At 36.6% G+C, this 25,170-nt stretch overlaps 4 protein-coding genes across 9 annotated transcripts; 1 reads left to right on the top strand and 3 right to left on the bottom strand.

Annotated features, from left to right (window-relative positions):
- Positions 1-270: 270 nt before the first annotated feature.
- On the bottom strand, positions 271-14,217 carry Culd (CUB and LDLa domain). 4 transcript variants are annotated; one of them, XR_012992013.1, is made up of 12 exons: positions 14,195-14,217; positions 13,688-14,012; positions 13,455-13,624; positions 12,046-12,269; positions 11,080-11,434; positions 9,797-10,003; positions 9,180-9,299; positions 8,873-9,106; positions 7,655-7,841; positions 5,298-5,518; positions 1,916-4,910; positions 271-1,769 (listed from the first exon to the last, which is right to left on the bottom strand). XR_012992013.1 is itself a non-coding variant. In XM_076311052.1 (11 exons), exons 1-11 carry the CDS (start codon positions 14,214-14,216, stop codon positions 3,772-3,774), a joined length of 3,204 nt encoding a protein of 1,067 aa, XP_076167167.1. In that variant the 5' UTR covers position 14,217; the 3' UTR covers positions 271-3,771. The 4 variants fall into 4 exon arrangements, 3 of the variants coding, with proteins under 3 accessions (XP_076167167.1, XP_076167168.1, XP_076167169.1); XM_076311052.1 differs by having other exon boundaries at positions 271-4,910; XM_076311053.1 differs by having other exon boundaries at positions 271-4,910; positions 7,655-7,826.
- A 2,173-nt stretch (positions 14,218-16,390) lies between these two features.
- LOC143146883 (serine/threonine-protein kinase RIO3) lies at positions 16,391-18,000 on the top strand. Of its 3 annotated transcripts, none has more exons than XM_076311604.1 (5): positions 16,391-16,546; positions 16,874-16,997; positions 17,078-17,259; positions 17,314-17,423; positions 17,506-18,000. In XM_076311604.1, the coding sequence occupies exons 2-5, from the start codon at positions 16,903-16,905 to the stop codon at positions 17,767-17,769; spliced, it is 651 nt and encodes a 216-aa protein (XP_076167719.1). In that variant the 5' UTR covers positions 16,391-16,546; positions 16,874-16,902; the 3' UTR covers positions 17,770-18,000. The 3 variants fall into 3 exon arrangements, with proteins under 3 accessions (XP_076167719.1, XP_076167721.1, XP_076167720.1); XM_076311606.1 differs by having other exon boundaries at positions 16,391-16,649; XM_076311605.1 differs by lacking the exon at positions 16,391-16,546 and adding an exon at positions 16,656-16,796.
- A 903-nt stretch (positions 18,001-18,903) lies between these two features.
- On the bottom strand, positions 18,904-22,269 carry LOC143146746 (uncharacterized). Its single transcript, XM_076311344.1, has 4 exons — positions 19,854-22,269; positions 19,441-19,757; positions 19,126-19,366; positions 18,904-19,035 (listed from the first exon to the last, which is right to left on the bottom strand). The coding sequence occupies exons 1-4, from the start codon at positions 19,922-19,924 to the stop codon at positions 18,957-18,959; spliced, it is 708 nt and encodes a 235-aa protein (XP_076167459.1). The 5' UTR covers positions 19,925-22,269; the 3' UTR covers positions 18,904-18,956.
- A 155-nt stretch (positions 22,270-22,424) lies between these two features.
- Faf2 (Fas-associated factor 2) lies at positions 22,425-25,071 on the bottom strand. Its single transcript, XM_076311452.1, has 8 exons — positions 24,667-25,071; positions 24,503-24,583; positions 23,907-24,132; positions 23,615-23,801; positions 23,360-23,533; positions 23,157-23,252; positions 22,752-23,064; positions 22,425-22,685 (listed from the first exon to the last, which is right to left on the bottom strand). Exons 1-8 carry the CDS (start codon positions 24,727-24,729, stop codon positions 22,509-22,511), a joined length of 1,317 nt encoding a protein of 438 aa, XP_076167567.1. The 5' UTR covers positions 24,730-25,071; the 3' UTR covers positions 22,425-22,508.
- Positions 25,072-25,170: the final 99 nt, after the last annotated feature.

Genomic DNA, 25,170 nt, shown 5'->3' with positions numbered 1-25,170 from the left:
TTGTAAAAGTTATTTCGAGTAAGGGTTCTTCGTAACTGTATCAAAAAACGGAATTGGTAATTTAATCGGTTTCAATCCTCCCTCCTGTCTGTTTATAATTTTTATTTTATAATTTCATTCGATAATTAATTCGAACTGTAACTTATTTATAATTTACAAAATTTATAATCCGTTGCATTTCTAGTTGAAAAACCATTTAATTATTTCTGAAGAAATAATTAAATTACACCAAACTCAACGTCGGAGAAATAAATAAATTACACCAGAGACTGTTCGCAGAAGCAGTAAGAAGTTTATTAATTCTATTTTATTCAATTTACTTCACACGTAGAATCACCCTTTGCTCGCTTGCACCGGCCGTTCACAAATAACCTGTATAAATGTATATACACATACACATATGCACATGCGCGCGCGTATATTTTATTACGTCTTTAAACGCCATTTGTGTTACGACCAAGGCGTGCAACGACAAAAGAAGTAATATTGAGAGGACATGAGTACTCCAGAGCGACGCACGGTATCCGACAACGATCGTTTTCGTAACTGCGTAATTGAGAATCAACGATGTGTACGTACGAAAAATAAATCATTTTTAGCAAGAAACGTTTGAAACTGTTTTATTTTTAAACCAGGTACCGACCATGTAAACGGAATGCGAACATAATGGACGCGTCTCAAATATTTCATAAACGTAAATGTTATTTCATTTCGTAAATGTAAAATTAAATTTTTTAAAATTTTCCATTATATTTTCACGAAAATATTATAAACGCATTGGTGAGATTCTCCCGGTTAAAACGAGTCCAAACACGACCATATTCGAGCTACTTTTAAAAATACGTCATCAAAAATTTTCCAAAAATCATTGAACAATTTTTAGCGGTGTATTATTAAAAATAGGCCGATTGAGGTCGTGTTTGGACTTATTTTAATCGGGAGAATCTTGCCGATTCATTAATAATACACTCACGGAGATACAATGATAAACGTAAACATTTTCAGTTTGATCAGTGAACATCGTTTTAAAACACCTCGTAATTTGGCCTTTTTGCTACAGTCTCGCTTGAGCTGAGAAAATATAAACGACGGTGGGGACAGTTTTATTTAATCCAATCATTCAAAAATCGTTTGTTTATCCAGAAATTACTGTACATATACGCATTATTCACAAATACGTCCACAAATTAGGTTCAATGTACTATTCTTTTTATCTAATCTACAAATTATTGTTGCCAATAATACATATAGTATAACTCAACATTGCCTATGAAGTTGAATATTATAAATGAATCGAAAAATGTATAAATGTTATAAACACACACATTCCTTGTTTCCCTAAAAGAAAAGATATTGTACTCTACAACACGAGTCGCTAGTAGCTAAGAATCATAGTGTCATGGTATATCTTGTACTCAGATAGTGAGTTTCAGAAACATATCAGCTCTATTAACTTCCAACTCGATTAATAATGACTGATATTCAAAATCAATTGTTGACATTCGTATAAATTCATATATTCACCATTTATTTGTCGACTCTTTAAATTCTAGCACTACTGTATGTACAATTCGATTATCCACCATCCACAATGTCGTTGTACTTTGTTTATTACTCGAGTAACACACGTACGATTGTAAAAGTAGTTTTGCAGTTAGGTTTACGAAGCATTTGAGATACGACCATAAAGTTCACGTTGCATTGCATTGCATTAGGCTTCATGTTGATTTCCCCAGGTCCTTTTAACCAGAGGTAGACAGAACTTTCATCTAGACAAAAATGTCGAATATCAAATAAAAGACGAACAATCATTATTTGTTCAATAAAAATTACAATCTGAATTATAAAATGAAATTATATTCTTATGTATATATAATATTTGAATAAAATTTCACCCATCTCTTTTTTTAATTACTTGCGCTGGAACAACGTGCTATGTATTGTCCGACAATTTAAATAAACACAATAATCCTTGTGGTCGGAAACACTGGTCCAGCTTTTTCTCCTATCAGATGTCAGCATGCACTCACAGTGAGTCGTCGATTCTCGTCATTCTTCCATAATCATATTTCTTTTAAACAGTATAAATATATATTTTGTTTATCAAATTCGAAACAAATATTATAGCATATATAGTTTGAATAAACAATTATTCATTTAATATAAACGTTTTAATGGTTAATTCGAGTCCTCTTGTTGATTGTTAATTTCTCTGTGCTCCAATTGAAATTTCTATCATTTTGGAGCGATAAGTAACATAAACAGAGTTTAAACACAACACATTACTGGATCAAGAATGTTTTAAACAGCCAAATATCTTGCAATTACATTTTTCTTTCTAATGGAACATAATAAATTATTTTTTAACTGAAACTATTCTAAAAAGGACCCAACTTTGTGATTGAAACGCTTATCAAGAAATAAACTATACAAGTACATACAGTAATTCCTCGCTGAATAATAAAAAAAATTGAAACTGTCAGTTACCTTTTAATGGTTGGCGAGATCTTTTAAATGAAAGAAATTTTAAGCAGAACCTCATTCGTATCACTTTATAATTTATTCGAATCATTTATGTAAAATTTTCAGATGTACGTATAATTTTGTGTTCGGATTTATTTTCGTCAAAAAATTCTCATCAATTTATCGATAATATCCTCGCAACGATACATTAAAAAATATAAGAATTTATAATTTGCAACGGTTAAAATTCGATCGACTGATTTTTCAATTCACAACCGGCGGTTGTTTGAATGATTTTTCAACGTTGTCTAAAGAATAGTTTATCGATAGAGTGCTCTATCATATCAACGGAGTACTTTATCGATAAAGTGATCTATCATATCGACGGAGTACTTTATCGATAGAGTACTCTACCGTAAAGACAGAGTACTTATCGATAGAGTGCTCTACCGTATTGATGGAGTACTATCCACTCACACCTTCCTCCGTGGCCAGAATCTGCACAGCATCACTACTATAGCTCGAGCTGCATAAGTAGCAATTGGAATGATTCCAAATTCCATATCCTCGACACCGACTTTATCGCTAAGCGAGAAACTACAATATTTGCTTATTTTGTAAGTGGTCAAATATTTAGAACGGTTAAACTTTACTTTACCATTTTTTCCTATTCTGGTAAAATTTAAAAAGTGGATTTCAAACATTACAATTTTAACTTTAGAAGTGTACGAGATCAAAAGTTATACGTGTTTAAAAATAATTCGTATTTTCACTGTTCGTCCAATGAAAGAAGAACGTTGTCTTGTATAATGATATTATATACATATTGGTTCTGCCACTATTTTTACCAATATTTAGTAACATTAATCCTTGCAAATTAATGCTCAGGGTAATGTGTTCAATTCAAAAATAAGTAATTCAGAAGAGATCACTTTTCGATTGCACTGTTTATACGTTTAAAACTGCAACGCGTGTTCAGCATTATCCATAAAAACTAGCTCAAATCTAAATCTAACCAAGCTTTGGATAATTTGAGCTTCTCGCGCGTTGAAGTTTTAAAAAGGAAGCTACTGATGTTACCACAAGTCGGTAAAAATAGTAGCGAAACCAAAATGGCAGTCAATTAATCCGAAAAGTAACGTGTAACTTTCAATCCCGTGCATTTCGCGAAATTAAACTTCTGAGTTTTGGAATCCACTCGTCGAATTCCTCCAGATTGTACAAAAATATCTCGATAATTTCTAGTCCGGTGAAGCGAAGTTCAGTCTGTGGAACGAGCGCTTCGTAAAGTGAGAGGACAGAAAGAAATCAATTGGAAATGGCGCCCAAATTGTAGCGGGAGACTCGAAGAGTCTCGCGGACCATGTCCTCCGTATCGGTCATCGTACGTCGTTGCATCATTTCGTGTTTTGGGGTGCCGAACAGCATAATCGTGACCGATTGTCTGCGTCCGTGTCTCATCGCCATACTTTGCCGGGCCAGGACTCCGTCCAGTACCTTGATACCCTCGTAGAGTCCGGAAAGTTCGCAGCTCGAGTAGCGTCGCACGCGTTGCTGATTGGCCAACGAATCGATCATGGGATCGGATACGTGCAGTAAGGTTTTACGTGTGACCTTCAACTCATCGTTGTTCAATTTCTCGTAGCTGCTGGTCGATCCGATCGAGGACAGTCCCTCGATATAAGTGTCGCGCGAGCAAACGGAGAACTTCCTTCGCAGGGTGTCGCATGGTGTCGAGGCAGTCGTCGAGCCGCCGCTGTTGCACTGCCATCTACCGGTCCTCGCGCCAAGCAGTCTTACAATGGCGTTCCTCGTTCGAGACGGTTGCTTCTCGTACTTCTCTGTCTCCTCGTCATCCTCCTCCTCGTCTTCCTCTGGATCGTTGCATCTTTCCTCCTGTTCGACCGACGGGCCTCTGAATGGGCGAAGACGATCGGGGTTCAGCGGGTGTCGCTCTTTTATCGACAGTGATCGACGAACCGTGGCGCAGCCGCATGCTCCTTCGCATGAACACACGAACGACGAGGTGTCCTCCAAGGTGACGTCGTTATCGGTGACGCGGCGCTCCTCGAGCTCTCGCTCGGTTAATCCCTCGATCGTTTCCGTGGCTAGCTCGACCGTCGGTAACGGTCTCTCTAACCTTCTTTCGTCGTTTTCTCCGCAGTCGAGCTCGGTGTCGCTCGAAGCAGCGCATAATCTCCTCGGCTGCGAATTACAGGATGCGTCGACCGTACGAATCGAATTCGAAGTGTTGTGACGCCTCAGATACCCACCGAGAAGATCAGCATCGACCGAATGTGAGATTCGGACGGGTGTATTGTCCGCTGTGCCGAGGTCGCAGCTCCTGGACAGAGACAGGGAAAAGTGTCCGCTCCGACGTATACGATCCCGCCGTGATTGTCCGGAAGCTTCGTCCTCGTCTGGATCGTTGCACGATTCGCCATCGCCTGTTCGAACACGGTTAGATGTGAAACGATGTCTAAAACTGTTCAGAGTAGTCGAGACTTTTCTACGAGCGGAAGCTTATAAAATGATCTCGACACTATGATACTTTTGATGTCGAAAGAATCGGATTTGATTCGATATAGATAAATATAATGCACGAGAATGCATAAATATTGATATGGCACAATATTATCCACGGTGAACAAAATGCGAGTCAACTTTAACAGGCACTAAAGTCATCCAGTACAAATATTTCTTGAATTGTTGGATTATCATTTGGAATACGCATCAAAAATTCAAAATCAAAATATTCTGATTCTATCGAATTGGACCTGGCACGATCGATCCGGCCACCCAGGAAGATCCTTCAAACTTCCAACTACACTTACCCGCGTTGAATATAGTCGACGAGCTCAACGCTCTGAAATTTCGCAATATTGATCCCGGAGGAGTGACGTACGGTGGTGGTGGACTGTCGGGTAAACAGAACGATTGGTCGGGCTTCGAGATGGCGACGGTGTCAGCGTTCCAAACTGTCGTTGCCCCGTTGTCACGACTGGTGCTCACCGCCTCGGTGATGGAGCAGTCGGAAGATCGAACGATGTCAATCCTCGGAGCAGCGAAAGAATCGTCGAGATAAAGAAGTTCGAAAAAGATCATCCAACTGGGTTCGAGTATTCCATTGTATTAGGGGGACCGGAAAGTAATGTCGTTTCCTTACATTAAATTCAAACACATAAATTTTTAACGAGTTTTTATTTTTAATCAATGATATAATCACCCTCATTATCAACAACCTTTTGCCATCTAGTGTGCAAATTTTCAATGCCGGATCGATAAAAATCAATTGGTTTTTGAGCAAAATATACAGAGATGGCATTTTGAATATCATCCAAATTTGCAAATCTTTTGCCACTTAGAAAGTGTTGAAGCGATCGGAATAAATGGAAATCCGATGGTGCAACATCGGGCGAGTATGGTGGGTGAGGCAGTACCTCCCACCCCAATTCATTAATTTTTGCCAAGGTTCGTCTTGCGCAGTGCGGTCTTGCATTATCGTCTTGCAGAATAACGCCTTTTCTGTTGACAATCGCTGGCCACTTTTCAATTAAAGATTTATTTACACGATCTAATTGTTCACAGTAAAGGTCTGCATTCACAGTCTGTCCAGGTTTCAGCACTTCAAAATGAACAACGCCGCGAATACTCCACCAAACACACAAAAGGGCCTTTTTGGGGTGTAAACCTGGCTTAGCAGTACTTTGTGGCGATTCATTTGGAGAGAGCCACTGCCTTTTGCGTTTTGGATTATCATAAAGAACCCACTTTTCATCTCCGGTGATCAAGCGATCAAAAAACGCTTCTGTATTGTGCCGTTGAAGCAATAAGTTGCATGTGGTGGATCGGTTAGCCTTGTTCTCTTCGGACAGATTATGCGGGACCCAAACACCTGCTCTGCTTACTTTCCCAATCTGCTGCAAATGTTCTTGGATGGTCGACCAAGGTTGGTTAAGACTGTTTGACAATTCCTCGATTGTCTGACACGGATTTGCTTCCACTTCCGCACTTAACACGTCATTGTCTAACGTTGTTGGTCTTCCTGATCGATACGAGTCGGAAAGATCAAAATTACCGGATTTGAACTTGGAAAACCACCTTTGGCATTTACGAACGTCTAATGCATTTGGATAAACATCGCAAATGTTTTTGGTAGCAACTGTTGCGTTACTACCCTTGCGAAACTCAAAAAGCATGCAATGCCGGATATGTACCTCTTCTGGTATTTGGCTGGCCATTTCACCCAAAATTGTAAAGAAAAATTTTAAATTTAATTATTTACAACTAAACAAGTCACTATAACCTCAGAATGTCTTTGCTACGACTTTAATGTACACAATGAGCTGACAAATGACAATCAAATAGTGACATGCGCAGAAACGACATTACTTCCCGGTCCACCTAATATTATCCGACAACTTTAACAAGACCCCTGGAGGAGTGGCCTGAACGAAGGGTGTGGTCTCGAAGGGTGTAGCCTCTAAGGCTGTCGTCTGAGCCAATCCTGTTCGCGAAAGCGGCCCTCGCGTGAGTTCAGCCCCTCCCACTACTGTCAATGGTAAAAGACAAAGATAGTTTAGAAAGAGAGCAACGTCACATCGCTCAGCCCACTCCCCACCACTGCCCACTGTCGCGTTTCACGTTTCCTATGCATCTCCTGAGAAACAAACGAAAAACAACGGGCATTAACTGTATTAGGTTAGGTACGATAGGGGACATCCCCCTCCTTCGTGCATCGCGCGTTGAATAAATTGGAATCACGATGCGATTCGCAACCTTCTTCCACTCCAATGTCTTCAGCGCACAATGCGCGAAGGAGAGGGCGGTCCTCACCGTACCATCTCCTGCCACTCCTTCCAGTCAGCGACTTGGGGTATAAAATCTGGTCACAATGGTCGCGTGTCAGCAGTTAACGATTCTGTATCAAGGTGACTTGAAGGTGGAATTGAAGAAGCTCTCTAAGCTCCGGAGCTTAGTTCTTACAGATCTGACCTAGACCAGGGTTAGGTCTAGGTTAGGTCTGGGTTAGGTCCAGGCCAGGGTTTTTCGAACATTTTTCATCACGACCCAGTATACGTACTAGTGATAAAAAAAGAAACGCATCAGTGATAGTATCAAATATTATTTCATTGATGTTTAATACTATTAAGTTGTCGGTTGTAAGCAGCATACGAAATGAGCTACTCACGAGCAATTCCGACTAGATGATCTACCACGCGAGTCCCGACCAGTTCCTCTTCTCTTCTTCCTCTCACCGATATCCACATCCAGACCAAACTTGACGACCTCGTCGTAACCGGGTGGAGCCTCATAGACCGGGGGATCATCCGACACCGAGATCTCATCGATTCGCGCACCGTCTGTAATGTCGAACACTGTCCAAAATGGCGGTGAGAAATCGACGACGCCCGTCGTTCTAACAACTTCGTTCGAGCAATTTAGCGCAATAGTGCAACCCTGTTACCTTATCCCAAATTAGTATCCGACCTTTTCTTCTACGGACCAATTTTCGGATACAGATGAGAATAAAATATTGTATCTCGCTTTAACATAAGATATACTTAAGAAAATACGTATGGTACAGTAATGCTCGCTTCAATTTTAACAGTGTACCTCACTTAAATTTCAACGATTCGTTCTCACCGTTTTTCCACTGTTCAGTGACTCGAGCTGAGAGTAATTATAGGCGTGCCAGATTGCAGCGCTTCGATTGGCCGATTGCGGGGAGGCGTGGGGATACGAGTCCAAGTTACAAGTTGCACAGTCCAAGTTACACGATGCACTCTGTACACGACGCCTCGGTTCACTTAAATTTAAACGAGCATTACCATTGTACAATATAATATAGCACTGTCCAAGCTAGATCTTGCGAGATCTCTGAAGTTTTCCAACTTTCATCCGCATTGTTGTGGACCAACGATGAGGACGCTGACTTGCAAAGCCGTGTGTTTAGTGTCGCTTTCTGAAATTAAGTGTTCCTGATATACAAAAAAGAGATACGGTATGTGAGAAATAGAGGGTTGGACCACAGAAGCAGGTGCGCGAAAAACTTTTATATCGGGCAGCGCTTATTCTAAGGTTGATCAAAACATCTTGCCTTTTATCGACTCCCTGAGTTCGAAGAAGTACACGAAAACTGACGTTAAATCTTAAACGCAAGACGTTCAACAATTGGCCACGATAAAGTTGTAGCAAATTACATAATGGTATTCAGATTTTCATTCGGTTAAAATTGTCGAACGAAGCGAATCGGATTACAATTATTGCAACGATTATTCTACTCTCGTAGGATCCTTCAACTTGTTTCCAACTTTGCGGATTCAACTTCGTATATCTCTGACCTGTTCTATACCAAGTACCAGTGACACTTGTAAATACGTTATAAGATCATCTGTCAACTACCAACCTAATAGTTCACTGATTGTCTGCAATCTCGACTGAAGTTCCCTCTGTTGCCTCGCCCTGGCACCCATTCTGTACAGCAAAACGATCAAGGCCGATATCAGAACGATCAAACCGAGGCTACTGGCGACAAACACAAGGGTGGCAGTCTTCAGGTCTGGGTACCGATCGATCTTTGGAAAGTAGTAGTTAGCCTTGTTCGTATGCCACTTCCGATCCTGAGGTTCCAGTTCCCAGTCTAGAACACCAAATACGTGTTACAATGTAAACGAACAGTCGTGTACGATTGGAGAGGAGTCGTTGACTGATACCTCGAAAGCAGGTCGTCGGTTCGTCGCTGTCATCGCCACAATGATCGAAACCGTCGCAGTTCAGCTGACTCGGTATGCATCTATGGTTTCGACAGAGGAAATCGGATCCAGCGAAGCAATCTACGAATACGAATGTAAATGTAACGTAGAACGTGATTGATCTGTACGGTATAGCTCAACAAGTTTAATAAGAAGAAGCCTGCACGTGGAAGAACGAGGGGAATAAAATAGGAAGATTAGATGCATAGGTCTATAGCCTAGTGACACGATAGAGGAGGTAGTATAAATGTAGGCTAATACTTTTTACTTCAGAGTTTATTACCAAACCTGTTGAAAATTTTTAAGAAGTGATACTTCGATATATTAGGTTGCTTTCTAAACGTTTAATATATAAATTAGATCCTTACTATTTTTTTTATTACGTTTCATCTTAGGTCTGCTGAACCCAAGTTAATTAAATTTTTCGATTGAACGGTCTTCGATTACTCGACTATTTATCGATACATAATAGGTTTTAACTCTTTTATTACCGTAAATACCGTAATGAAACCCGAATCAAATGACCAGACTGCCTCATACGATGGAACTTACATACACGCACACATATATACACCTACCCATGTAGCTAAAGGCAGCATAAGCGATTGCTAAGTGCGACGATGGCCCGAACGTTCCTCGAAGACTGACGTGAAAGCCGCTGGTGACAGGTGCTATGTGTTCCCTGTGTCTTGGTGGTTGCACTTGACTCGCTGGATGTCTCAAAATCTCTAAGGGCACAAGGACCGAGGTCGGGCCCTGTCTTACCACCAGTTCCGTGTTTCCAGCTGAAATATGGCAAAAACGATGAAACGGTGGAAAAAGTAAAACGAATACTTTCCCCATTTGCAATCGGGGTAGGGAGGAGGCAGTGCTGGAACTAATCCAGTGACGCACTTCGATACATAACAATTGCTATATGTAATGCACAGACAGGTTAGTAGAAGCCTACCAATGTCAAATGTGAACAGATAGCATCGAAACACGTCTCACTCCTACCACCAAGTGGATGGTTGAATAAATTGTACTATTCAGAGATCGTAAATTGCCAACGAATCGGATTAGTTGACCCCTCTTTCGAATTACACAGATTTTTATTATTGGCTGAGGCGATCGCATATACAAATCTATTGCGTGATGAATGTGAAAGAGAGACATCGAAACAAAGCGGGTTTAAGTGATATCGAACGACGAGCGGAACGCATTGGCGTAGTCACAGACCCAGAATATTAATTATCATAGAAACAAATAGATGTCAGCACCTTTCGTAGTACAATCTCGATAAACTCTACCTACGTATTAACGATTATTGTTAAATTGTCAAGGACAAACGTTACAATTAAATAAAATTTTTTTGTTCGCTCCCCCTACACACCCGATGAGATGTTTTTGTTCACTTATTGCTTCGTCTGCTATTTTAACAACTTTCCCATCGTATTTGCGCCAAATGTAGATTTATATTTCCTTGGAACTCGTGGAACGATGTCTCATTAATATTTTAGTTACCGGAGCTATCTATATTTTCATCACTTTTTAACATTCTCTTTCAGAGTATGCTATACTTTTATTCGAATAAGTAATAAAGATAACCTCAATTTTGTAAATATAGACAAGGAATTTTGTTACGCAATAAGATTCTCAGATCCCTGGTGGGGATTGGGTGAATGGAATGTCTAGTCTTCTTGCTCCTCTATCATCTATGTCTACGCCAATGCGTCTGTTTCGATGCCTTTCCTTCGCAACATTCTACATGCGATTGCCTTAACCAATAACAAAACTGCGTGTAATTCAAAGTAAGACGACTAATCCGATTCGTTGGCAACTCACGATCTCTTCATACTAATGTTTCCTAGTGGGTACCCACCCATGTCCGCGAAGGTTATAAACTTTAGGTACATATGCGTCTTCATATGCAAAAAATTCTTCGGTGGTCTGATCAGCCAGACGCAATCGTAGGTCTTCACCCCTTCATCAACCATGTCCATCATGGTGATGGTGCCACCAAGATTCTCCACGTAACCGCCACAATCGGTAATCGGTTGAACGGACTTATCCAACGTGTGACCAATTACGAACGAGTAGAAAGCCTTGTAGCCCAATCCGGTCCCTCCATTGGCGTAGAATCGTATCAGTAACGAGGAACCTGAACTCATTATCACCGGGGGACGAAATCTCGTGCCACTGCTCACGTCCAATCGTTGTCCATTCCAATCGTAGAACTGTAATTAAAAAGAAAGTCAAATTACATTTCAGAAAATGACTTAGGGCAGCCATATGCGGGCCAGGTCTCGTTAAGTCCTACAGTGAGTAACAAAAATAGGTACTCGCTAAGAGTAGAAGTATCGAGTCTGATTATAGAAACAGTTTGAAAATGAGACGAACTGCTGAGTCTTCGTCGAACGTAGAAAAGGACGAGGACAAATAAAAAAAAACATCGTTGAGACAACACTAATGCATTTACTTTGGAATCGTTTTCTTCTTTCTGAATTAATATTTTACCATTGCAATGCGATATAATTTGGAACACATTTACTCACTGATATTGATTGGTATAAATTCTGATCACAAATTGACGTGTTTTGATATAGGATCAGATTACACTTCCTCGAGTATCGAGTTTCATGGTTGTCATGGAGAATCTCCCCTCAGTGATGGAGATAAACAACGGCTATTTCTGGTGTAGATCGATTCAGACATTTGTTCAACTTTTACCGTATATTGTGCGAGACAAGAACAGTTGGAAGGTGAAGTAAGCGCGAGAAAGACCCCTACGGTGAACCATGCTAACTTAAGGAATTGAACGGTTGCGTTCGATCTCGTCATCTCTTACTTCCATTATAGACACCGATGCCAACTGAAAGTCACTAAACAGCAGTCTGATTCGACAGGAGGGAGCTTCGCTTGGACACGTGACCACGTATTCCATGCCCAGATCTCGAGGGTACCGAGCAGGGAAGAACGGAGACGTTAAAATCCCGCCACCGGTACTGTTTAATCCCTTCGCCGCTTGACCAGTAGACGTCAATTCTGTGCCCCTCAAATGCAATCTGTTCCCTACAAGACAAAGATAGATGAGTAGACAGATGAATATATAGATGAACAGATAGATGAGTAAATAGATGAGTAGATAGATGAGTAGATAGATGAGTAGATAGATGAGTAGATAGATGAGTAGATAGATGAGTAGATAGATGAGTAGATAGATGAGTAGATAGATGAGTAGATAGATGAGTAGACAGATGAGTAGACAGATGAGTAGATAGATGAGTAGATAGATGATTAGACAGGTGAGTAGACAGGTGAGTAGACGGGTGAGTAGATAGATGAATAGACAGATGAATAGACAGATGAATTGATAGATGAATAGATAGATCAATATATGGATTAATAGATAGATCAATATATGGATTAATAGATAAATGAATCGATAGATGAATAGATATGTAGATGAATAGGTAGATAAATAGACAAAAGATAGAGAGTACCGAGAATGAAAAAAGTTAAAAATATCAATTCTGTTTCTCCAAATAGATATGAAGAATTCTTATTCGTAATAACAATTACACAGTGTGTCTGTTTTATCTCTACACGGTCAAATATCTCATGGTATAAAAAAATGTTTTTAGAAATGTTGTTTAGCATGGAAGAATGTGGAAAAATTATTTGTACCGTACAATGTCCACCCCCATACTTAACAATTTTTTTTTAAGAACATATTTTGTGTTTCTCCGGTTCTTCGTGAGATATTTCACCGTAGCGAAATAAAACAGCCACTCTGTAGAGGAACGAAGATAGTAATTACCGTTTTCAAGTCAAAACGTGATAATTGTAGTTCCGTTCATTATGGAAAGGGAATGAAATATTCCGAGAGTGAGCGAGATTTGTATTTTAAATTTATTTATTTACTCGTACAAAATTTAAAAACATCACGTTAATATCGTATACACGTTACAATAAACATAGACCGGATAAATTACAATTATAATTGAAACCGATATGTTTACTTTTTTCGATTCTCTGAAATAATTATTTCAAATAATTGTTTTTCCAAGAATCTTTATTTCAAATGAATCGTTTCCTTATATCCTTTATGGAATATTCCCGAATATTTAAATAAATAAACAAATTCGGAACAATTATTTCCTGAGTTTTAAAGCTTACACGGAAACGCTTCGAGCACTCCCACCCCCAAATACGATCATCTCAATTTTCGATAACGAATTGCTTCTGAGCACTTACTCTCAGCTGTATATTCGAGCGTGAACGCGTGCTTGTGCGATTGACTGTAGAGCAGGTTGATCGCTAGGGTTCGCGTACTCGATCTGTACGTGATCGGCGCATATAGTCCGCAAAACGGGGTTCCGGACACATCTTCGTACGGTGGCTCGGAAATCCAAACGTAGTCGCACCTGGAGCGAATACAAACCGATCGAGACCGACCAATTCTATCGATAATCCGCGCTCTACCTTACCTGCACGGGCTGTCCATTCCAACGCTGCCATCGCCGCAATGATGCGACAAACCAATTTGCTGGAAAGTGACAATTATCACGCAAGACGGACATGTCACCAGCTCGAGGCTGCATTGTGCGTGGGAACTGTTACTAGCATAAACGCGCGAATTATCTTGTCTCGCTTCGTTCTTTGTGAAAGAAACATTCCTCGCGTACAGAATACCCTTTTCCCCCAATTCCAGGTACAATCGTCGACCGTTCTGTGGTCCGCAGACGTCCTCGTTGCGCACGATGTTGTTCTCTCCCTTCCCGTCGGTTGACCACCACAGTATCACCAGAATTGCTTTTAACACCAACGTAATAGCTAATACACACGTAGTTTTCTATTCTCGCCTTTACACCATTTGCTTCTGTTCGCTCTTCCATTCTCTCCCCCTCTTACACACGCACTCTCTCTTTTCTTTCTTCCAAGATATCACCGTTCGGATCCTTTCATTTCGCACGCGTAAACACGGAAAAACTTACCGAATTGAAACCGACGATACATCTTCCTCCGACGGAAGAAAACGCTATTCTGTCTCTCGAGAAATCCATCGCGATTACGTACGTAATTTCATTAGTTCGCAAACACTGTTACGTACCTTCTTATTACCGTATAAAGCATTTTTATGGTATCCGTTGCACGTTTCGGTCTCCCGGTCTTCGCATACATCTGAACGAAAGTACCACGTGATTTTCGGTCGTCTGGAAACGAATGCTTCCCGATTCGCGTTTTTCCGTGAACTCGTCATCGGTCATGATTCTCTTCGAACGACATTCGTAAGCTGCGGATGCAATTTAACGAGTTCGAGAATTAACGAGCCGATCGAAAACTTTTACGAACTATCGTTCGAAATAAAGATGAGTGGACATAAACACACAAATTGTTTCATGACCGTACTCTCATTGGTTCGTGGTACCAAATTACCGTTGTAAACGATAGTGTAGTCGAGATTCATAGGGGAGTTGTCAAAATGCGACAAACAATTGGAAAAAGAAGCCAGAGCCCCTGTGAAAACACTTTTGTAAAAATTAAAGTTTTCGAATGAAACGAACTATATTACTATTAACCTACTTGAACAGCGATTTGTGCAATTTTATTCGCATCTGTATTTAGTCGAAGAATAGTTCTCTGCTAACAAGAGTTTGGCACTGACACGTGGTTTTGTTTACACGTACTGTATCTTTATATTGACGAAGGATAAACGAACTAAATAGACGATAACATTGCATTCAACGTTATCGACTTAGAGCGAAAGAAGATTGTACCACCGAAGACGATAATATACCGACAGGTACTTAATCGAAAATGATCGAAATTTGGATCGTTTGCATCTAGAGGGCGCACTAGCACACAGTGGAATAGTTTCATCGATTACAACAAAAATAACTTTTAAAGTTGTTCTAATGTACCTTACAATCAAGGTACACTTATAATAAATTATACAAGGAGAAGCACACTTAGTTTGCTTATATTATTTGGTACATACTTAATGATAGAATTACCTTGTTACAATTAGTAATTACATACTAAATAATATCGATTGCCGAGATCTCATCACGTAGAGATTGCTGCGTATAGAGACCTGCTTTAACTACATCCCCTTAACCATTAACCACGTCTCTGCTCGCAGCAACCTCCACGTGGTGAAACCTGGTAATCGGTATTACTCGTAGCGAACAATAATTCTTCATCGCGGATATTACCGAGCTAATTGGCTGTGAATTTAGAATATTATGTTAATGAAATTTCTGTCGATTGAAATTGTTTAAGAAGTACATCATAATTTGGTGATTGGTATCCACAGAAGTATATGAGAAAAAAAGACAAGGTCTTAAAGAATTAAAAAAAAGTCGAACATTATTTACACAAAGCAAATGCCCCATTGAACTCCTCCATCGACATTGGTTACAAATAACCACAGCCTTGGGAAATCGAGACAAGCGAGTCGTGGAGCATATGGTGGCAAACTGCTGTACACGCATTGCAGATAAATACTTTCTCAGCCTGCTCGAAATGTAAGTTGTTTCGACACTTCCGTCGGGCAGTTTTTTCTTCAGAAATGTCTATAAAATCCAAACTTAGGTAGTATTTTCGTCATAGATAAAAACCGTTTTGTAGAAATGCATCGACACTTCTTTAAACTTTGACGTTAATTTATAACTATTTAAGACCAAAAACAATTAATAAATTATATACCACTATATTCGAGAAATTTTCTTGTATTTTTAAAGACCGGTTAGAACTTTCTAACGTTTTTACTTATCATGTAATAACTCATTGTTGTTGAAAATCCTAACTTTTTACGAAAACTCGTGCTTTTCAATAACTGGGGGTAATACAGTAATTCAACTTCCGGAATCTTGTTGAGGGAGTGCGGCTCTACAAGGTTCACCCATTGGTTATTGGAAGGCAGAAAAAGTTTCAATTTGTTGGACAATATAACTTAATACATTATACCTTAATAATGTCAGTTGGACCTCAACGAAAAATTCCTTCGCAAACAAAGAATGTTTTCACTGTTCTTTAACCAAGATGTCGCTCTAAAACTATTGATATTTTATAAGGTCGGTATTTCAGATTGTGTGGCATTACTCTCGTAAGATGCAATGTCTATTCTCTATTCCGTCTGTGCCTAAGCATCGACAGGAGTTGAAGCGGTTCCTTACCTTCTATTGGTATTTCAATCGTTTTATCGACCTGCTGCAAGTGACACTAATTGAACTTCACTTTGTACACTTCTAGTGTACTTCGAAGTACATTCGTTATCTACCTTTTATCAATTTATTCGTTCCCTCGTCTTCCAAATTTTTTAATTTATTTTTTCTAGTGTTAAGGTATATCATATTTTTTACATTTTTCGTATTTTTTCAACAAAAAATTATAAATTTGATCGTATAAAACCTTCGTGCCACCTTGTAGTGACATTTACGTGATTAAGTGAGTCACAAATTATTAAAAAAGAAGCGTGCGATGATCTTCCTAATATTTTAATTATAACGAATAGAGAAGATTGAAAATTTCATTTCGTGTCAATATTTTGTATTTATTCGTTTTGAATCAATTTCGACTTTTATTTGACATAACGTAACCTTCGTTTCCATGTTTATAATCTATAATGAAAACATCCTTTCAAGGTGTCTTGTATATCCTTTTTTTTTTAGGTTTTATAATTTAATTTATTATTACAAGAATGTCGACTCCGTGGGCAAAAATCCAGCCTGTAGAAGGACCGGTCAGTTTGTTGGAAATAACTTCCGAGCAGCTTGCAAGCAGTTTGCAAGAAAAGTAAGTGATAAAAAATTGATTTCTGTACTTTTATTCTGTTTGAATTATAAAAGTAAAATGATCATTATGTTTACTGATAGGGAATTAAAGAAGTGTCAGGTTGAAGCGATCGAAGATGAAAAGATTCAAGATTGCACAATATTTGAAACCAATGACACAGACAGTGATGAAGTCATTGCACACATGTTGCAAGATCAATATAACAAGGAGCATGATTTGATGCTGAAACGCACGGAAAAAAAGTTCAATCGTGATTCCAAAGGTGATGTTTTTTAATTATTTATAGGATAAATTTGAATTTTTTTGTTCTTTCTAGTTAATATTACCTATGCAAATTATCGAACGTCTCTTGATCTGTCAAACGATCAAGATGATAAAGATAGTACAGACATTGAAGATGCGACAAAGGATTTTGATCGATTTGTAGTAAGCACAACATAATGTATAATTAGGTATAAAAATGTGTGTCCATAAATGCACTATGTAGAATATGTTTAATATGTTTTAGAGTATAGAAAAGGAGTACGCTTCTATTCCCCGTTGTGGATATAAGAAATTGGGCGAAGGATCTCAAATTGTTACGAAACACGATATGCTAATGTCTTCAAGGATAAATGCTTGCAGAGTTTTACAGTTTCCTCCTGGTATTCATACAGGAGACACAGGAGGATTTGATGTCAAATTAAACAATAAAGTGTTCAACAGCTTACGAGCTCACAGTCATGCTCAGTATGCCAGACAAAAAGCCAAAGCACGACCACATACAAAGTAGAATAATAAAGTATCCTATATGTATAAACATGGGTTAAATTAAGTGAAAGTATTCACTGTTACACAGAATTTTTCTGGTGTGCACTAGGAACTTAATCCCAGAAATAAAATTAGTATTGAAAATATTAAGATATAATTATTTTTGACATTAAAAACTTTATTAAATGCTGTAAAAATGTTTGACCTTACTATATTGTAATACAGAGCTTCAAAAATAAACGACTAAAACGAGTATTTACAAATAATAATTTATTTTACCTTTTTATAAGGTTATACCTGCCAATTTTACTGAACAGGCGTGTTTCTGAATTGTATGAAATTAATATTTGTACATAGATACGTCTATCGATTTATATTATTATCTATTTTCAAACATGTAGTACAATCTCCATTATTATTTTTAATAGCAAGGAATAACCAAAAAAAATAACAGTATCTCTATATTATTTTTACATTGAATAGCTTCCATTTCCTGAGTCTAGTTGGTTGATAATATTTAACATCTAACAGGACTGTGTTCACTAATATGATCTGTCGTCGTAAACAAGATTGTCTTACAAGCACTGTAATGTGCTAATAATCACGTTAATCGATAGTTTCTTGTACTAAACTTCTTGAGATAATTTATACGAGAATATCTCGGTAACTATTTATTTTCGACCGTATTTGGTATAATACGTTTTCATGTAAAATTTAACGCTTTATCCGAATTTAAGAAAAATTCCGATTCTTCCATTTAAAAAACTGCAGTATCATGTTTCCCTAGGAGCTATGCAACTTTTATTTGAAACATTTTGTCATGTAACAAATAAAATTTCAATTACTTGAAGTCATCATATTACGCAACTTACCTTGTAAATTCTATTATTGCTGAGCAGTATTTTTAATAATAATGTATAATTGTAGAAAGTAACAATATATCTGTTTTATTCTCTTTGAATTGAATAACTTTCATTATCATTCTATATTTTGATTACCTACAGCTATTGTTTTTAATAGAATACAATTGACGATTCATTCGATATAACCATCCCGATTTTGAGTTAAATAGAAATAACCTGAAATGTTACAATTTTATTATATGTAATTAAATGATCCAGAAAAGTAACAGAAGATAATTTTGGTTATTAGTATATTGAATATTAGTAAAGAATAATTTTATTATTTATACATATTACATCTTAACATTTAATCGTCAGATTTTGCTATACTATTCATATTTTCGCATTCAATTTTCTTTTCTGATGAAGAAGGGACTTGTTCCACTCTGTAATTAAAGACAGAAACATGTACAAATGAAAAATTTATGGAATCGATACAAAATTAATTTTCAACTACATCGGTGCAATTATCTTACAAATTAATCGGCAATGATTCCTTCAATTTACTGTTCTCGTCTTCCAGGACCTTTTGTTTTGCGGTATTGTCCTTAAACGTTTCTTTCAGAATTAGATTGTATATTTGATTCAATTGGCAATGCGGATGAGTTTTCTTTTCCATTGAACTCTGTAGCGATTCGAAAATATTTTCTTTTCCCTCCTGTTTAGAAGTTTTGATAGTGTCGTCCTTCGCCGTTCCTAATTGTAAAGTCCTCGTGGCTACAAAGCACGAAACCAATTATTTTTCTCCCTATAGATTAAAACTATGTAATCATTAATGAGGCAATTTGTACTAGGCAATCCAAGATCTTTGTCCCTTTCTCCTGAAAGAACGTCCTCCAACGAGTACCGCGGTTGATTCAAATTTCTGGATTTGCCTTCAACTTCTCCCATAAGTGCGTTCGATAATCTTTCTTTAGTGTTGTACGCTGTTCTTTGTGTCATGAAATCGATAAAATCTTTCACCTCGTCGGTTATTATCAGCGGTATTGAGAGTGTGGAAACAGTCTGGAGATTTTCATTATTTAACCGTTCTTCAATTTCAGAGTTACGAATCCGCTCATTATACAGAATCCGGGAATAGCGAATAGATGATCGTAACCAATCGTTTCTAAAACCACAGAACAGAGTTTACTAGATTTCGTATATTCGAACACATAGAAATTAAACGATTACAAAGCCATTTAAAAAAAACACATTTACTTACAAGCACCTGGCGTGCAAGAGTCCAAAAATAATAAATAACGTAGCTACCACAGCTACCAAATAAATAAACATTTTTAATATGTTTATAAGCAGTATTGCGCTTCAGTAAATCATTTTGTCAATTGACTAAAGCCCATTGACAAATGATGATTGATCTAGCCTACTATGATCTTTCGCATAAACGGGAAACAAGAACGATTTACGTTTCACGTGAACATTGCGAACTAAAAATTGCAATATTTTTCTGTCAACATGAGACAATTGTATGCTTCGGTGATGATCGAAGAACGTACAAATTTTCATAAATGTGTAATCAATTGTAGGATATCTTGCTGGCCAAAAAATTTAATCGAATACCGTCTAGGTACCTACAACATTTATTGACACATAATATCCAGAAGTGAAAACAACTTTTCCAAGACAGTTTAAGCATTAATGTATTGTTTCCATTTTTCCTTTTTAGTTTTTTTTTTTTTATAAGATTATATATATATATAAATAATATATATATATATCTGTCAGAAGATATGTTTGTGCATTGCTCCATGTCTCATGCAAAATAATAATACATAAGCTTTAACTCCAAAGCCTTCGCAAAAATTATTATCATGCGAATGACTCAAGTTTTACTTCATCTCTTGAATAAATATTTAAACACAAGAAATCACTGAAATTTTCTGTAATCATGAAGTGTATATCAATTGTAGATTATTTTGTTCATTTCATAGAGTTTTAGCTTCTGAATCTTGTTATATTCCTTCTATGAATTCCAATTTTTATTCTGTGTGAATGTGTGTGAAGCTGATGTAGTATATTTATATACATTAATTACTTACTTCGCGTAATTTCTTGTTTGCAATTTACTCAGGAGATATGCTTGCATCTGATGCTTGGCATTAGCATTAAAAAAAATTACAATTCTGAAGTGCACCTAATTGTACAATAAGGTATGCATACAAATAATATATTTATATTTTGAAATATGTTTATTTAAGCATTAAATGATAACAAAAAGGTAGCAATATCCAGCATCAGATACCAGCTGGTATTAAATGTGTAAGCATTTATGTATGTATATACAGAAGAGAGTATCCAAAGGAAAATAAAGATGTATCAAAACTAGATCACAAAGTATGTGTACAAAAGTTTACATTTAATGGTTACCAAATCTGATGCATCGCACAGACAGTGTTTTATCAAACAATTTATATATGCATATGTATATATGTATGTATAAATGCTATGGATTGTTCTAGAATATTTTATATTATTCTATAGAACATTTATAAGGAGCAATACAAATTCGTAAGTGAAATTTACTTTGTTGTTCACTTTTTTGTTCATTTTTTTTTATACAGGAAAGATATAGCATCAAAAGAAACATTAATTTATGAACATTTCAAACAAATATTTAAAAAATTATAGATGATTTCCAAAATCCCAACACTTAGAAATCAATTATAAACCAATTAAACTCTTGATTAACGTATGCACTAAATGATTTCCTTATATCCCACAAATAAAGCAACAAACATTACTTGAACAGACAATAATAATCGTTCTTCTTTGTCCAAGACTACAGACTTCAAACTTTGTTTAATTTAGGCTTTGATTATAGAAGACTAAAATAACTCGCTTAATGAAAAAAAAGGAAATAGTTATCGTTATATGAGTTTGTAAAATTGTGATATACAAAACCAATCAAATTATCTTCTAGGACAAACCATTATTACTTAACTTCATTCTTTTTTCTGATACAGAAATTTGCATTGAGTATAATTTAATGTGTCCGACATCTATTGCAACTTTGCTCTTTCATTACATCTAACAGCATTTTCAATAAAACTGACCAGAATTGCACAAATGGTAAAATGTAAAAGGAACCAGATTTGCTAGAAATATTTCCATCAGTTATATTCAAAGTATAGATTTAAATGCAATGTTGCTCTAATTTTTTAAAAATTGCAAAGTACATACTAAATCTGTACTTTAATTATAACCATAGCATCGTCCGTTCATCTGTCTTATAAATTACCTACATTTCTTAGTCAGCTTATTACAAGATTTTTTTAAGCTAAAAACTATTAAGACGAGTATAATAAATGTTTGGTGTACAGCTTTTATGTAGTCGTATTATATATATATATATATATATAAATATTTATATATATATAAATATTTTTAGTTTCTAGAACGAAATCTGCTCTTTTCTATTCAATGTGTACTTTAATGAGCATATTATTCACAGTACACGATAAATGTACTAGTAGTAGCTGATACGGTAGTTCTATGCAGAAGATGCAATATAACAGACGATTTTTGATTTCTTTTTTCTCTGATGTACTTTATGGACCTGTTTTACAACTGCACTCCCGCCACTGAACTACGCTTCATGTTAAATATTCGAATGTATCATAATTGTATATATATATATATAATATATGTATATATATTTAGCTTGTATATACATATATATATATATATGTATGTATATATGTATGTGTATATATATATATATATATATATATATATATATATATATATATATATATATATATATAATTATCTTTTGATAAATGTCTTTTACGACAGTATCATTTTTTTCGTGGAATGATACTTAAACACAAAGAATGCAGTACTGAAAGATCAATAGAGGTTAATCGTCTAAGTCATCATCTAAGTTAATAACATGAAGAACTTCTCTATGAGTTAATCCGGCACTTGCTAAAGTTGAAATTTCTCTACATGGATACAGAATTCTCTTCGGATAACTTGTAGTTATTTCAAAACTTGCTGGTGAATCTGGTTGACTAAATATCCAGTGATATACATCCTGCAAAGGAAAATGATTCATTGTCAAATTTAGTAATTAATTGATTCGAATAAATAATCAATTCACCTCTATTGTGTCTGACATAAGGAAACGTCGTAACATTTTCCTTCCTCCGAGCTTAATTTGAAGATGACACGCCTGAGGATTGTTAGGCTCTGGTTCAAAAGGTACTTTATGAATGGTAAGCTCTTTTTCGCGACGAATGCGTTGAATTTCTAATTCTTGTGCATTTAATTGCTCTTTCTCTCTAGCCTCTTGCTCCTCCCGTGCTTTTCGTTCTTCTTCCCTTTTGCGATCCTTTTCTTGATCAGCGCGTAACGACTCCTCATATGCTTGGTCTTGTTGTTGACGCAAAGATTGTGCAGCACTACGTTCTGCTCTATATTAAAAAATATTTTACATTTAAAGATCACAATTTTTTACGAGGTAAACATTTGGCAAAAATCAAATTTCAGAATTAAGATATTTCACCTCTCATGGCGCGCTCGTATTAAATTACTTTCGTTGTGATCTATAATTGCTTGTAAACGAGACATTACATCAGAAGGAGATGGTGTGCCCTCCATTCTGTTATACAGACAAATAATTTTTTTAAATTATATTAGCTCCACTAGTTTAAAAACCAATTAAAGATATCAGGAAATAAAGACGCATATGTAGATCATATTACATACCGGCCAACTATAGTCATCTTGTTATCTTTTAAAACAATTATAGCCAGGAAAGGATAAGATCCAGATCTAAGAGCTTCTGCTACTTTGTAACCTTCACCAGACTGTACATTACACGCCCAAAACAAAGTGCGTACATTCACGAATCGAACAACTTCAGAATTACCTAATGTATTCCTGTATATATAAACATCAGTTTTATTTACTTATTTATGAACAAAATTTATTGTAAGTTTACATAAACATATTAAACATTACCTGCACCACTGATCAATATCTTGAGCTTCGTCTTTATGCAAATATACCAATAAAAATCTTAATTCTTGTTTTGCATCAGAAAGAGCCTGGCTGTAAGAGCCTTGGTAAAATACAGGATGACTACTACCGTAACGTTCTTCATATGATCGAATGAAATTAATTACATCTTCGACTGGATCAGAGGACACTTTAAATACAATCGATGCACAAATTACTTTTATAAACTTCTTAAGAGTTAAACATACATGATTTTTTTTGCAATTCGACAAATCTATATGAAATTAAAACTTACCAGGTCTAGCATTTCCTCTAAATATTGAAAGAACTAACTGTAGGATACTGATCACTCTTTCATAACACAGGGAAAAGATATACCATAAATAACTGCCACTGCTACTAGAACTTCCAGAATAATGAAAATATATTTTAGAACTGCTATCGTCAACAACTTGTGGCGGCCTTGAACGTGAGTCTTGTGCATACATTGATGGCCGTCCTTCGTATAAATTTAACTGTTCCTAAATACAAAAAAAACCTTGAATTTATTAGTAGCAATAATAAAATTACATTGTTTTAATAATTAGATAAAGAATCAATAGATATCAAGTGGGCAAAGTAAACATGGATAAACATATATGATATAGGCATTACATAAATGATGAAAGTAGCATATATTAATCTTCAAGGATTTTTGATGAATCTTTGAGATATTACTTTTGTTGTACAATTAATCTGTATATGTTACAAAAACATATTTGTTTAATATGTTAAGGAAAGAACTGCATTTGTATGTCAATTGTATCATGTGATCTTACAAACATATAAGTATCATTTTTAAAAGAATTATAATCAGATGCAACCAATAAAGACACAGGTAAAGATATCTACCTGTACAGCAACCTCTAAGTTCCAATTATGCCTCTGTAAAACATCTCTACAGATTGACAGGTCTTCGATGCCTGTCAAATCCTGAAACAAACATCCTGTATCATGACTCCAAAGACCGAGAAGGAAATTGAAAAAAGATATGGCACGTGAAAACAATGAATCACCTGGAACTGCAGAATCTTTTCAGTTTGGTCGCCGCTAAGTTCGTTTAATGCGAATTCTGCCATGACAATATACACGTCGAACAACTAGAAACTCCTCAGTAATTGTTTAGTCACGCAATTTTACAGAACAACACTGAATTCATCAGCTGATAAAAAAGTCAGGCACTCGAGCGAAATTACAGTGAAACTGCGCTAGCATTTGGAGCGTGATACCAAGAATGATTAACCTCAAGCGTCCGTGGTTTTCAGTTTACGGACCTCTGTTCATTATCATAGCACGTTTTGTCTCGTCGCTCTGTTCTATACTCGATGTTTTCGGAGTCATGACTTTTTTAACAATAATTTACAATTTCAAGGTTCTATTTCATGTGGCACCATTTTAAGTGACGTCAACTACATGCATTGGCGAAACGACAGTCAACAGTTTTTAGGTCTCGCCATTGGTAGATCCTTTTTCCTGCTAGCAACCAATAATGCCTGGTTCAATTGATCGAAATTGATTTT

The sequence above is a fragment of the Ptiloglossa arizonensis genome, chromosome 5, assembly GCF_051014685.1.
Source record: "Ptiloglossa arizonensis isolate GNS036 chromosome 5, iyPtiAriz1_principal, whole genome shotgun sequence".
NCBI lineage: Eukaryota > Metazoa > Arthropoda > Insecta > Hymenoptera > Colletidae > Ptiloglossa > Ptiloglossa arizonensis.
This window is presented reverse-complemented; position numbering and strand designations above follow the sequence as displayed.

What these genes read in the sequence shown, in the direction of transcription:
- LOC143146883 (XM_076311604.1), top strand. Translation starts at nt 16,903, where the DNA reads ATGTCGACTCCGTGGGCAAAAATCCAGCCTGTAGAAGGACCGGTCAGT. An exon ending in GTTCAATCGTGATTCCAAAG is followed by an intron (nt 17,260 to 17,313) that starts GTGATGTTTTTT and finishes TGTTCTTTCTAG; the next exon opens with TTAATATTACCTATGCAAAT. An exon ending in AGGATTTTGATCGATTTGTA is followed by an intron (nt 17,424 to 17,505) that starts GTAAGCACAACA and finishes AATATGTTTTAG; the next exon opens with AGTATAGAAAAGGAGTACGC.
- Culd (XM_076311052.1), bottom strand. Translation starts at nt 14,216, where the DNA reads ATGTATCGTCGGTTTCAATTCG. An exon ending in GTATCGTCGGTTTCAATTCG is followed by an intron (nt 14,013 to 14,194) that starts GTAAGTTTTTCC and finishes TGGTGTTAAAAG; the next exon opens with CAATTCTGGTGATACTGTGG. An exon ending in TCATCTAGTCGGAATTGCTC is followed by an intron (nt 5,519 to 7,654) that starts GTGAGTAGCTCA and finishes CGCTGCTCCGAG; the next exon opens with GATTGACATCGTTCGATCTT.
- LOC143146746 (XM_076311344.1), bottom strand. Translation starts at nt 19,924, where the DNA reads ATGTTTATTTATTTGGTAGCTGTGGTAGCTACGTTATTTATTATTTTT. An exon ending in CTCTTGCACGCCAGGTGCTT is followed by an intron (nt 19,758 to 19,853) that starts GTAAGTAAATGT and finishes CTGTGGTTTTAG; the next exon opens with AAACGATTGGTTACGATCAT. An exon ending in CAAAGATCTTGGATTGCCTA is followed by an intron (nt 19,367 to 19,440) that starts GTACAAATTGCC and finishes CGTGCTTTGTAG; the next exon opens with CCACGAGGACTTTACAATTA.
- Faf2 (XM_076311452.1), bottom strand. Translation starts at nt 24,729, where the DNA reads ATGGCAGAATTCGCATTAAACGAACTTAGCGGCGACCAAACTGAAAAG. An exon ending in AAAAGATTCTGCAGTTCCAG is followed by an intron (nt 24,584 to 24,666) that starts GTGATTCATTGT and finishes TGTTTGTTTCAG; the next exon opens with GATTTGACAGGCATCGAAGA. An exon ending in GATATTGATCAGTGGTGCAG is followed by an intron (nt 23,534 to 23,614) that starts GTAATGTTTAAT and finishes TTATATATACAG; the next exon opens with GAATACATTAGGTAATTCTG.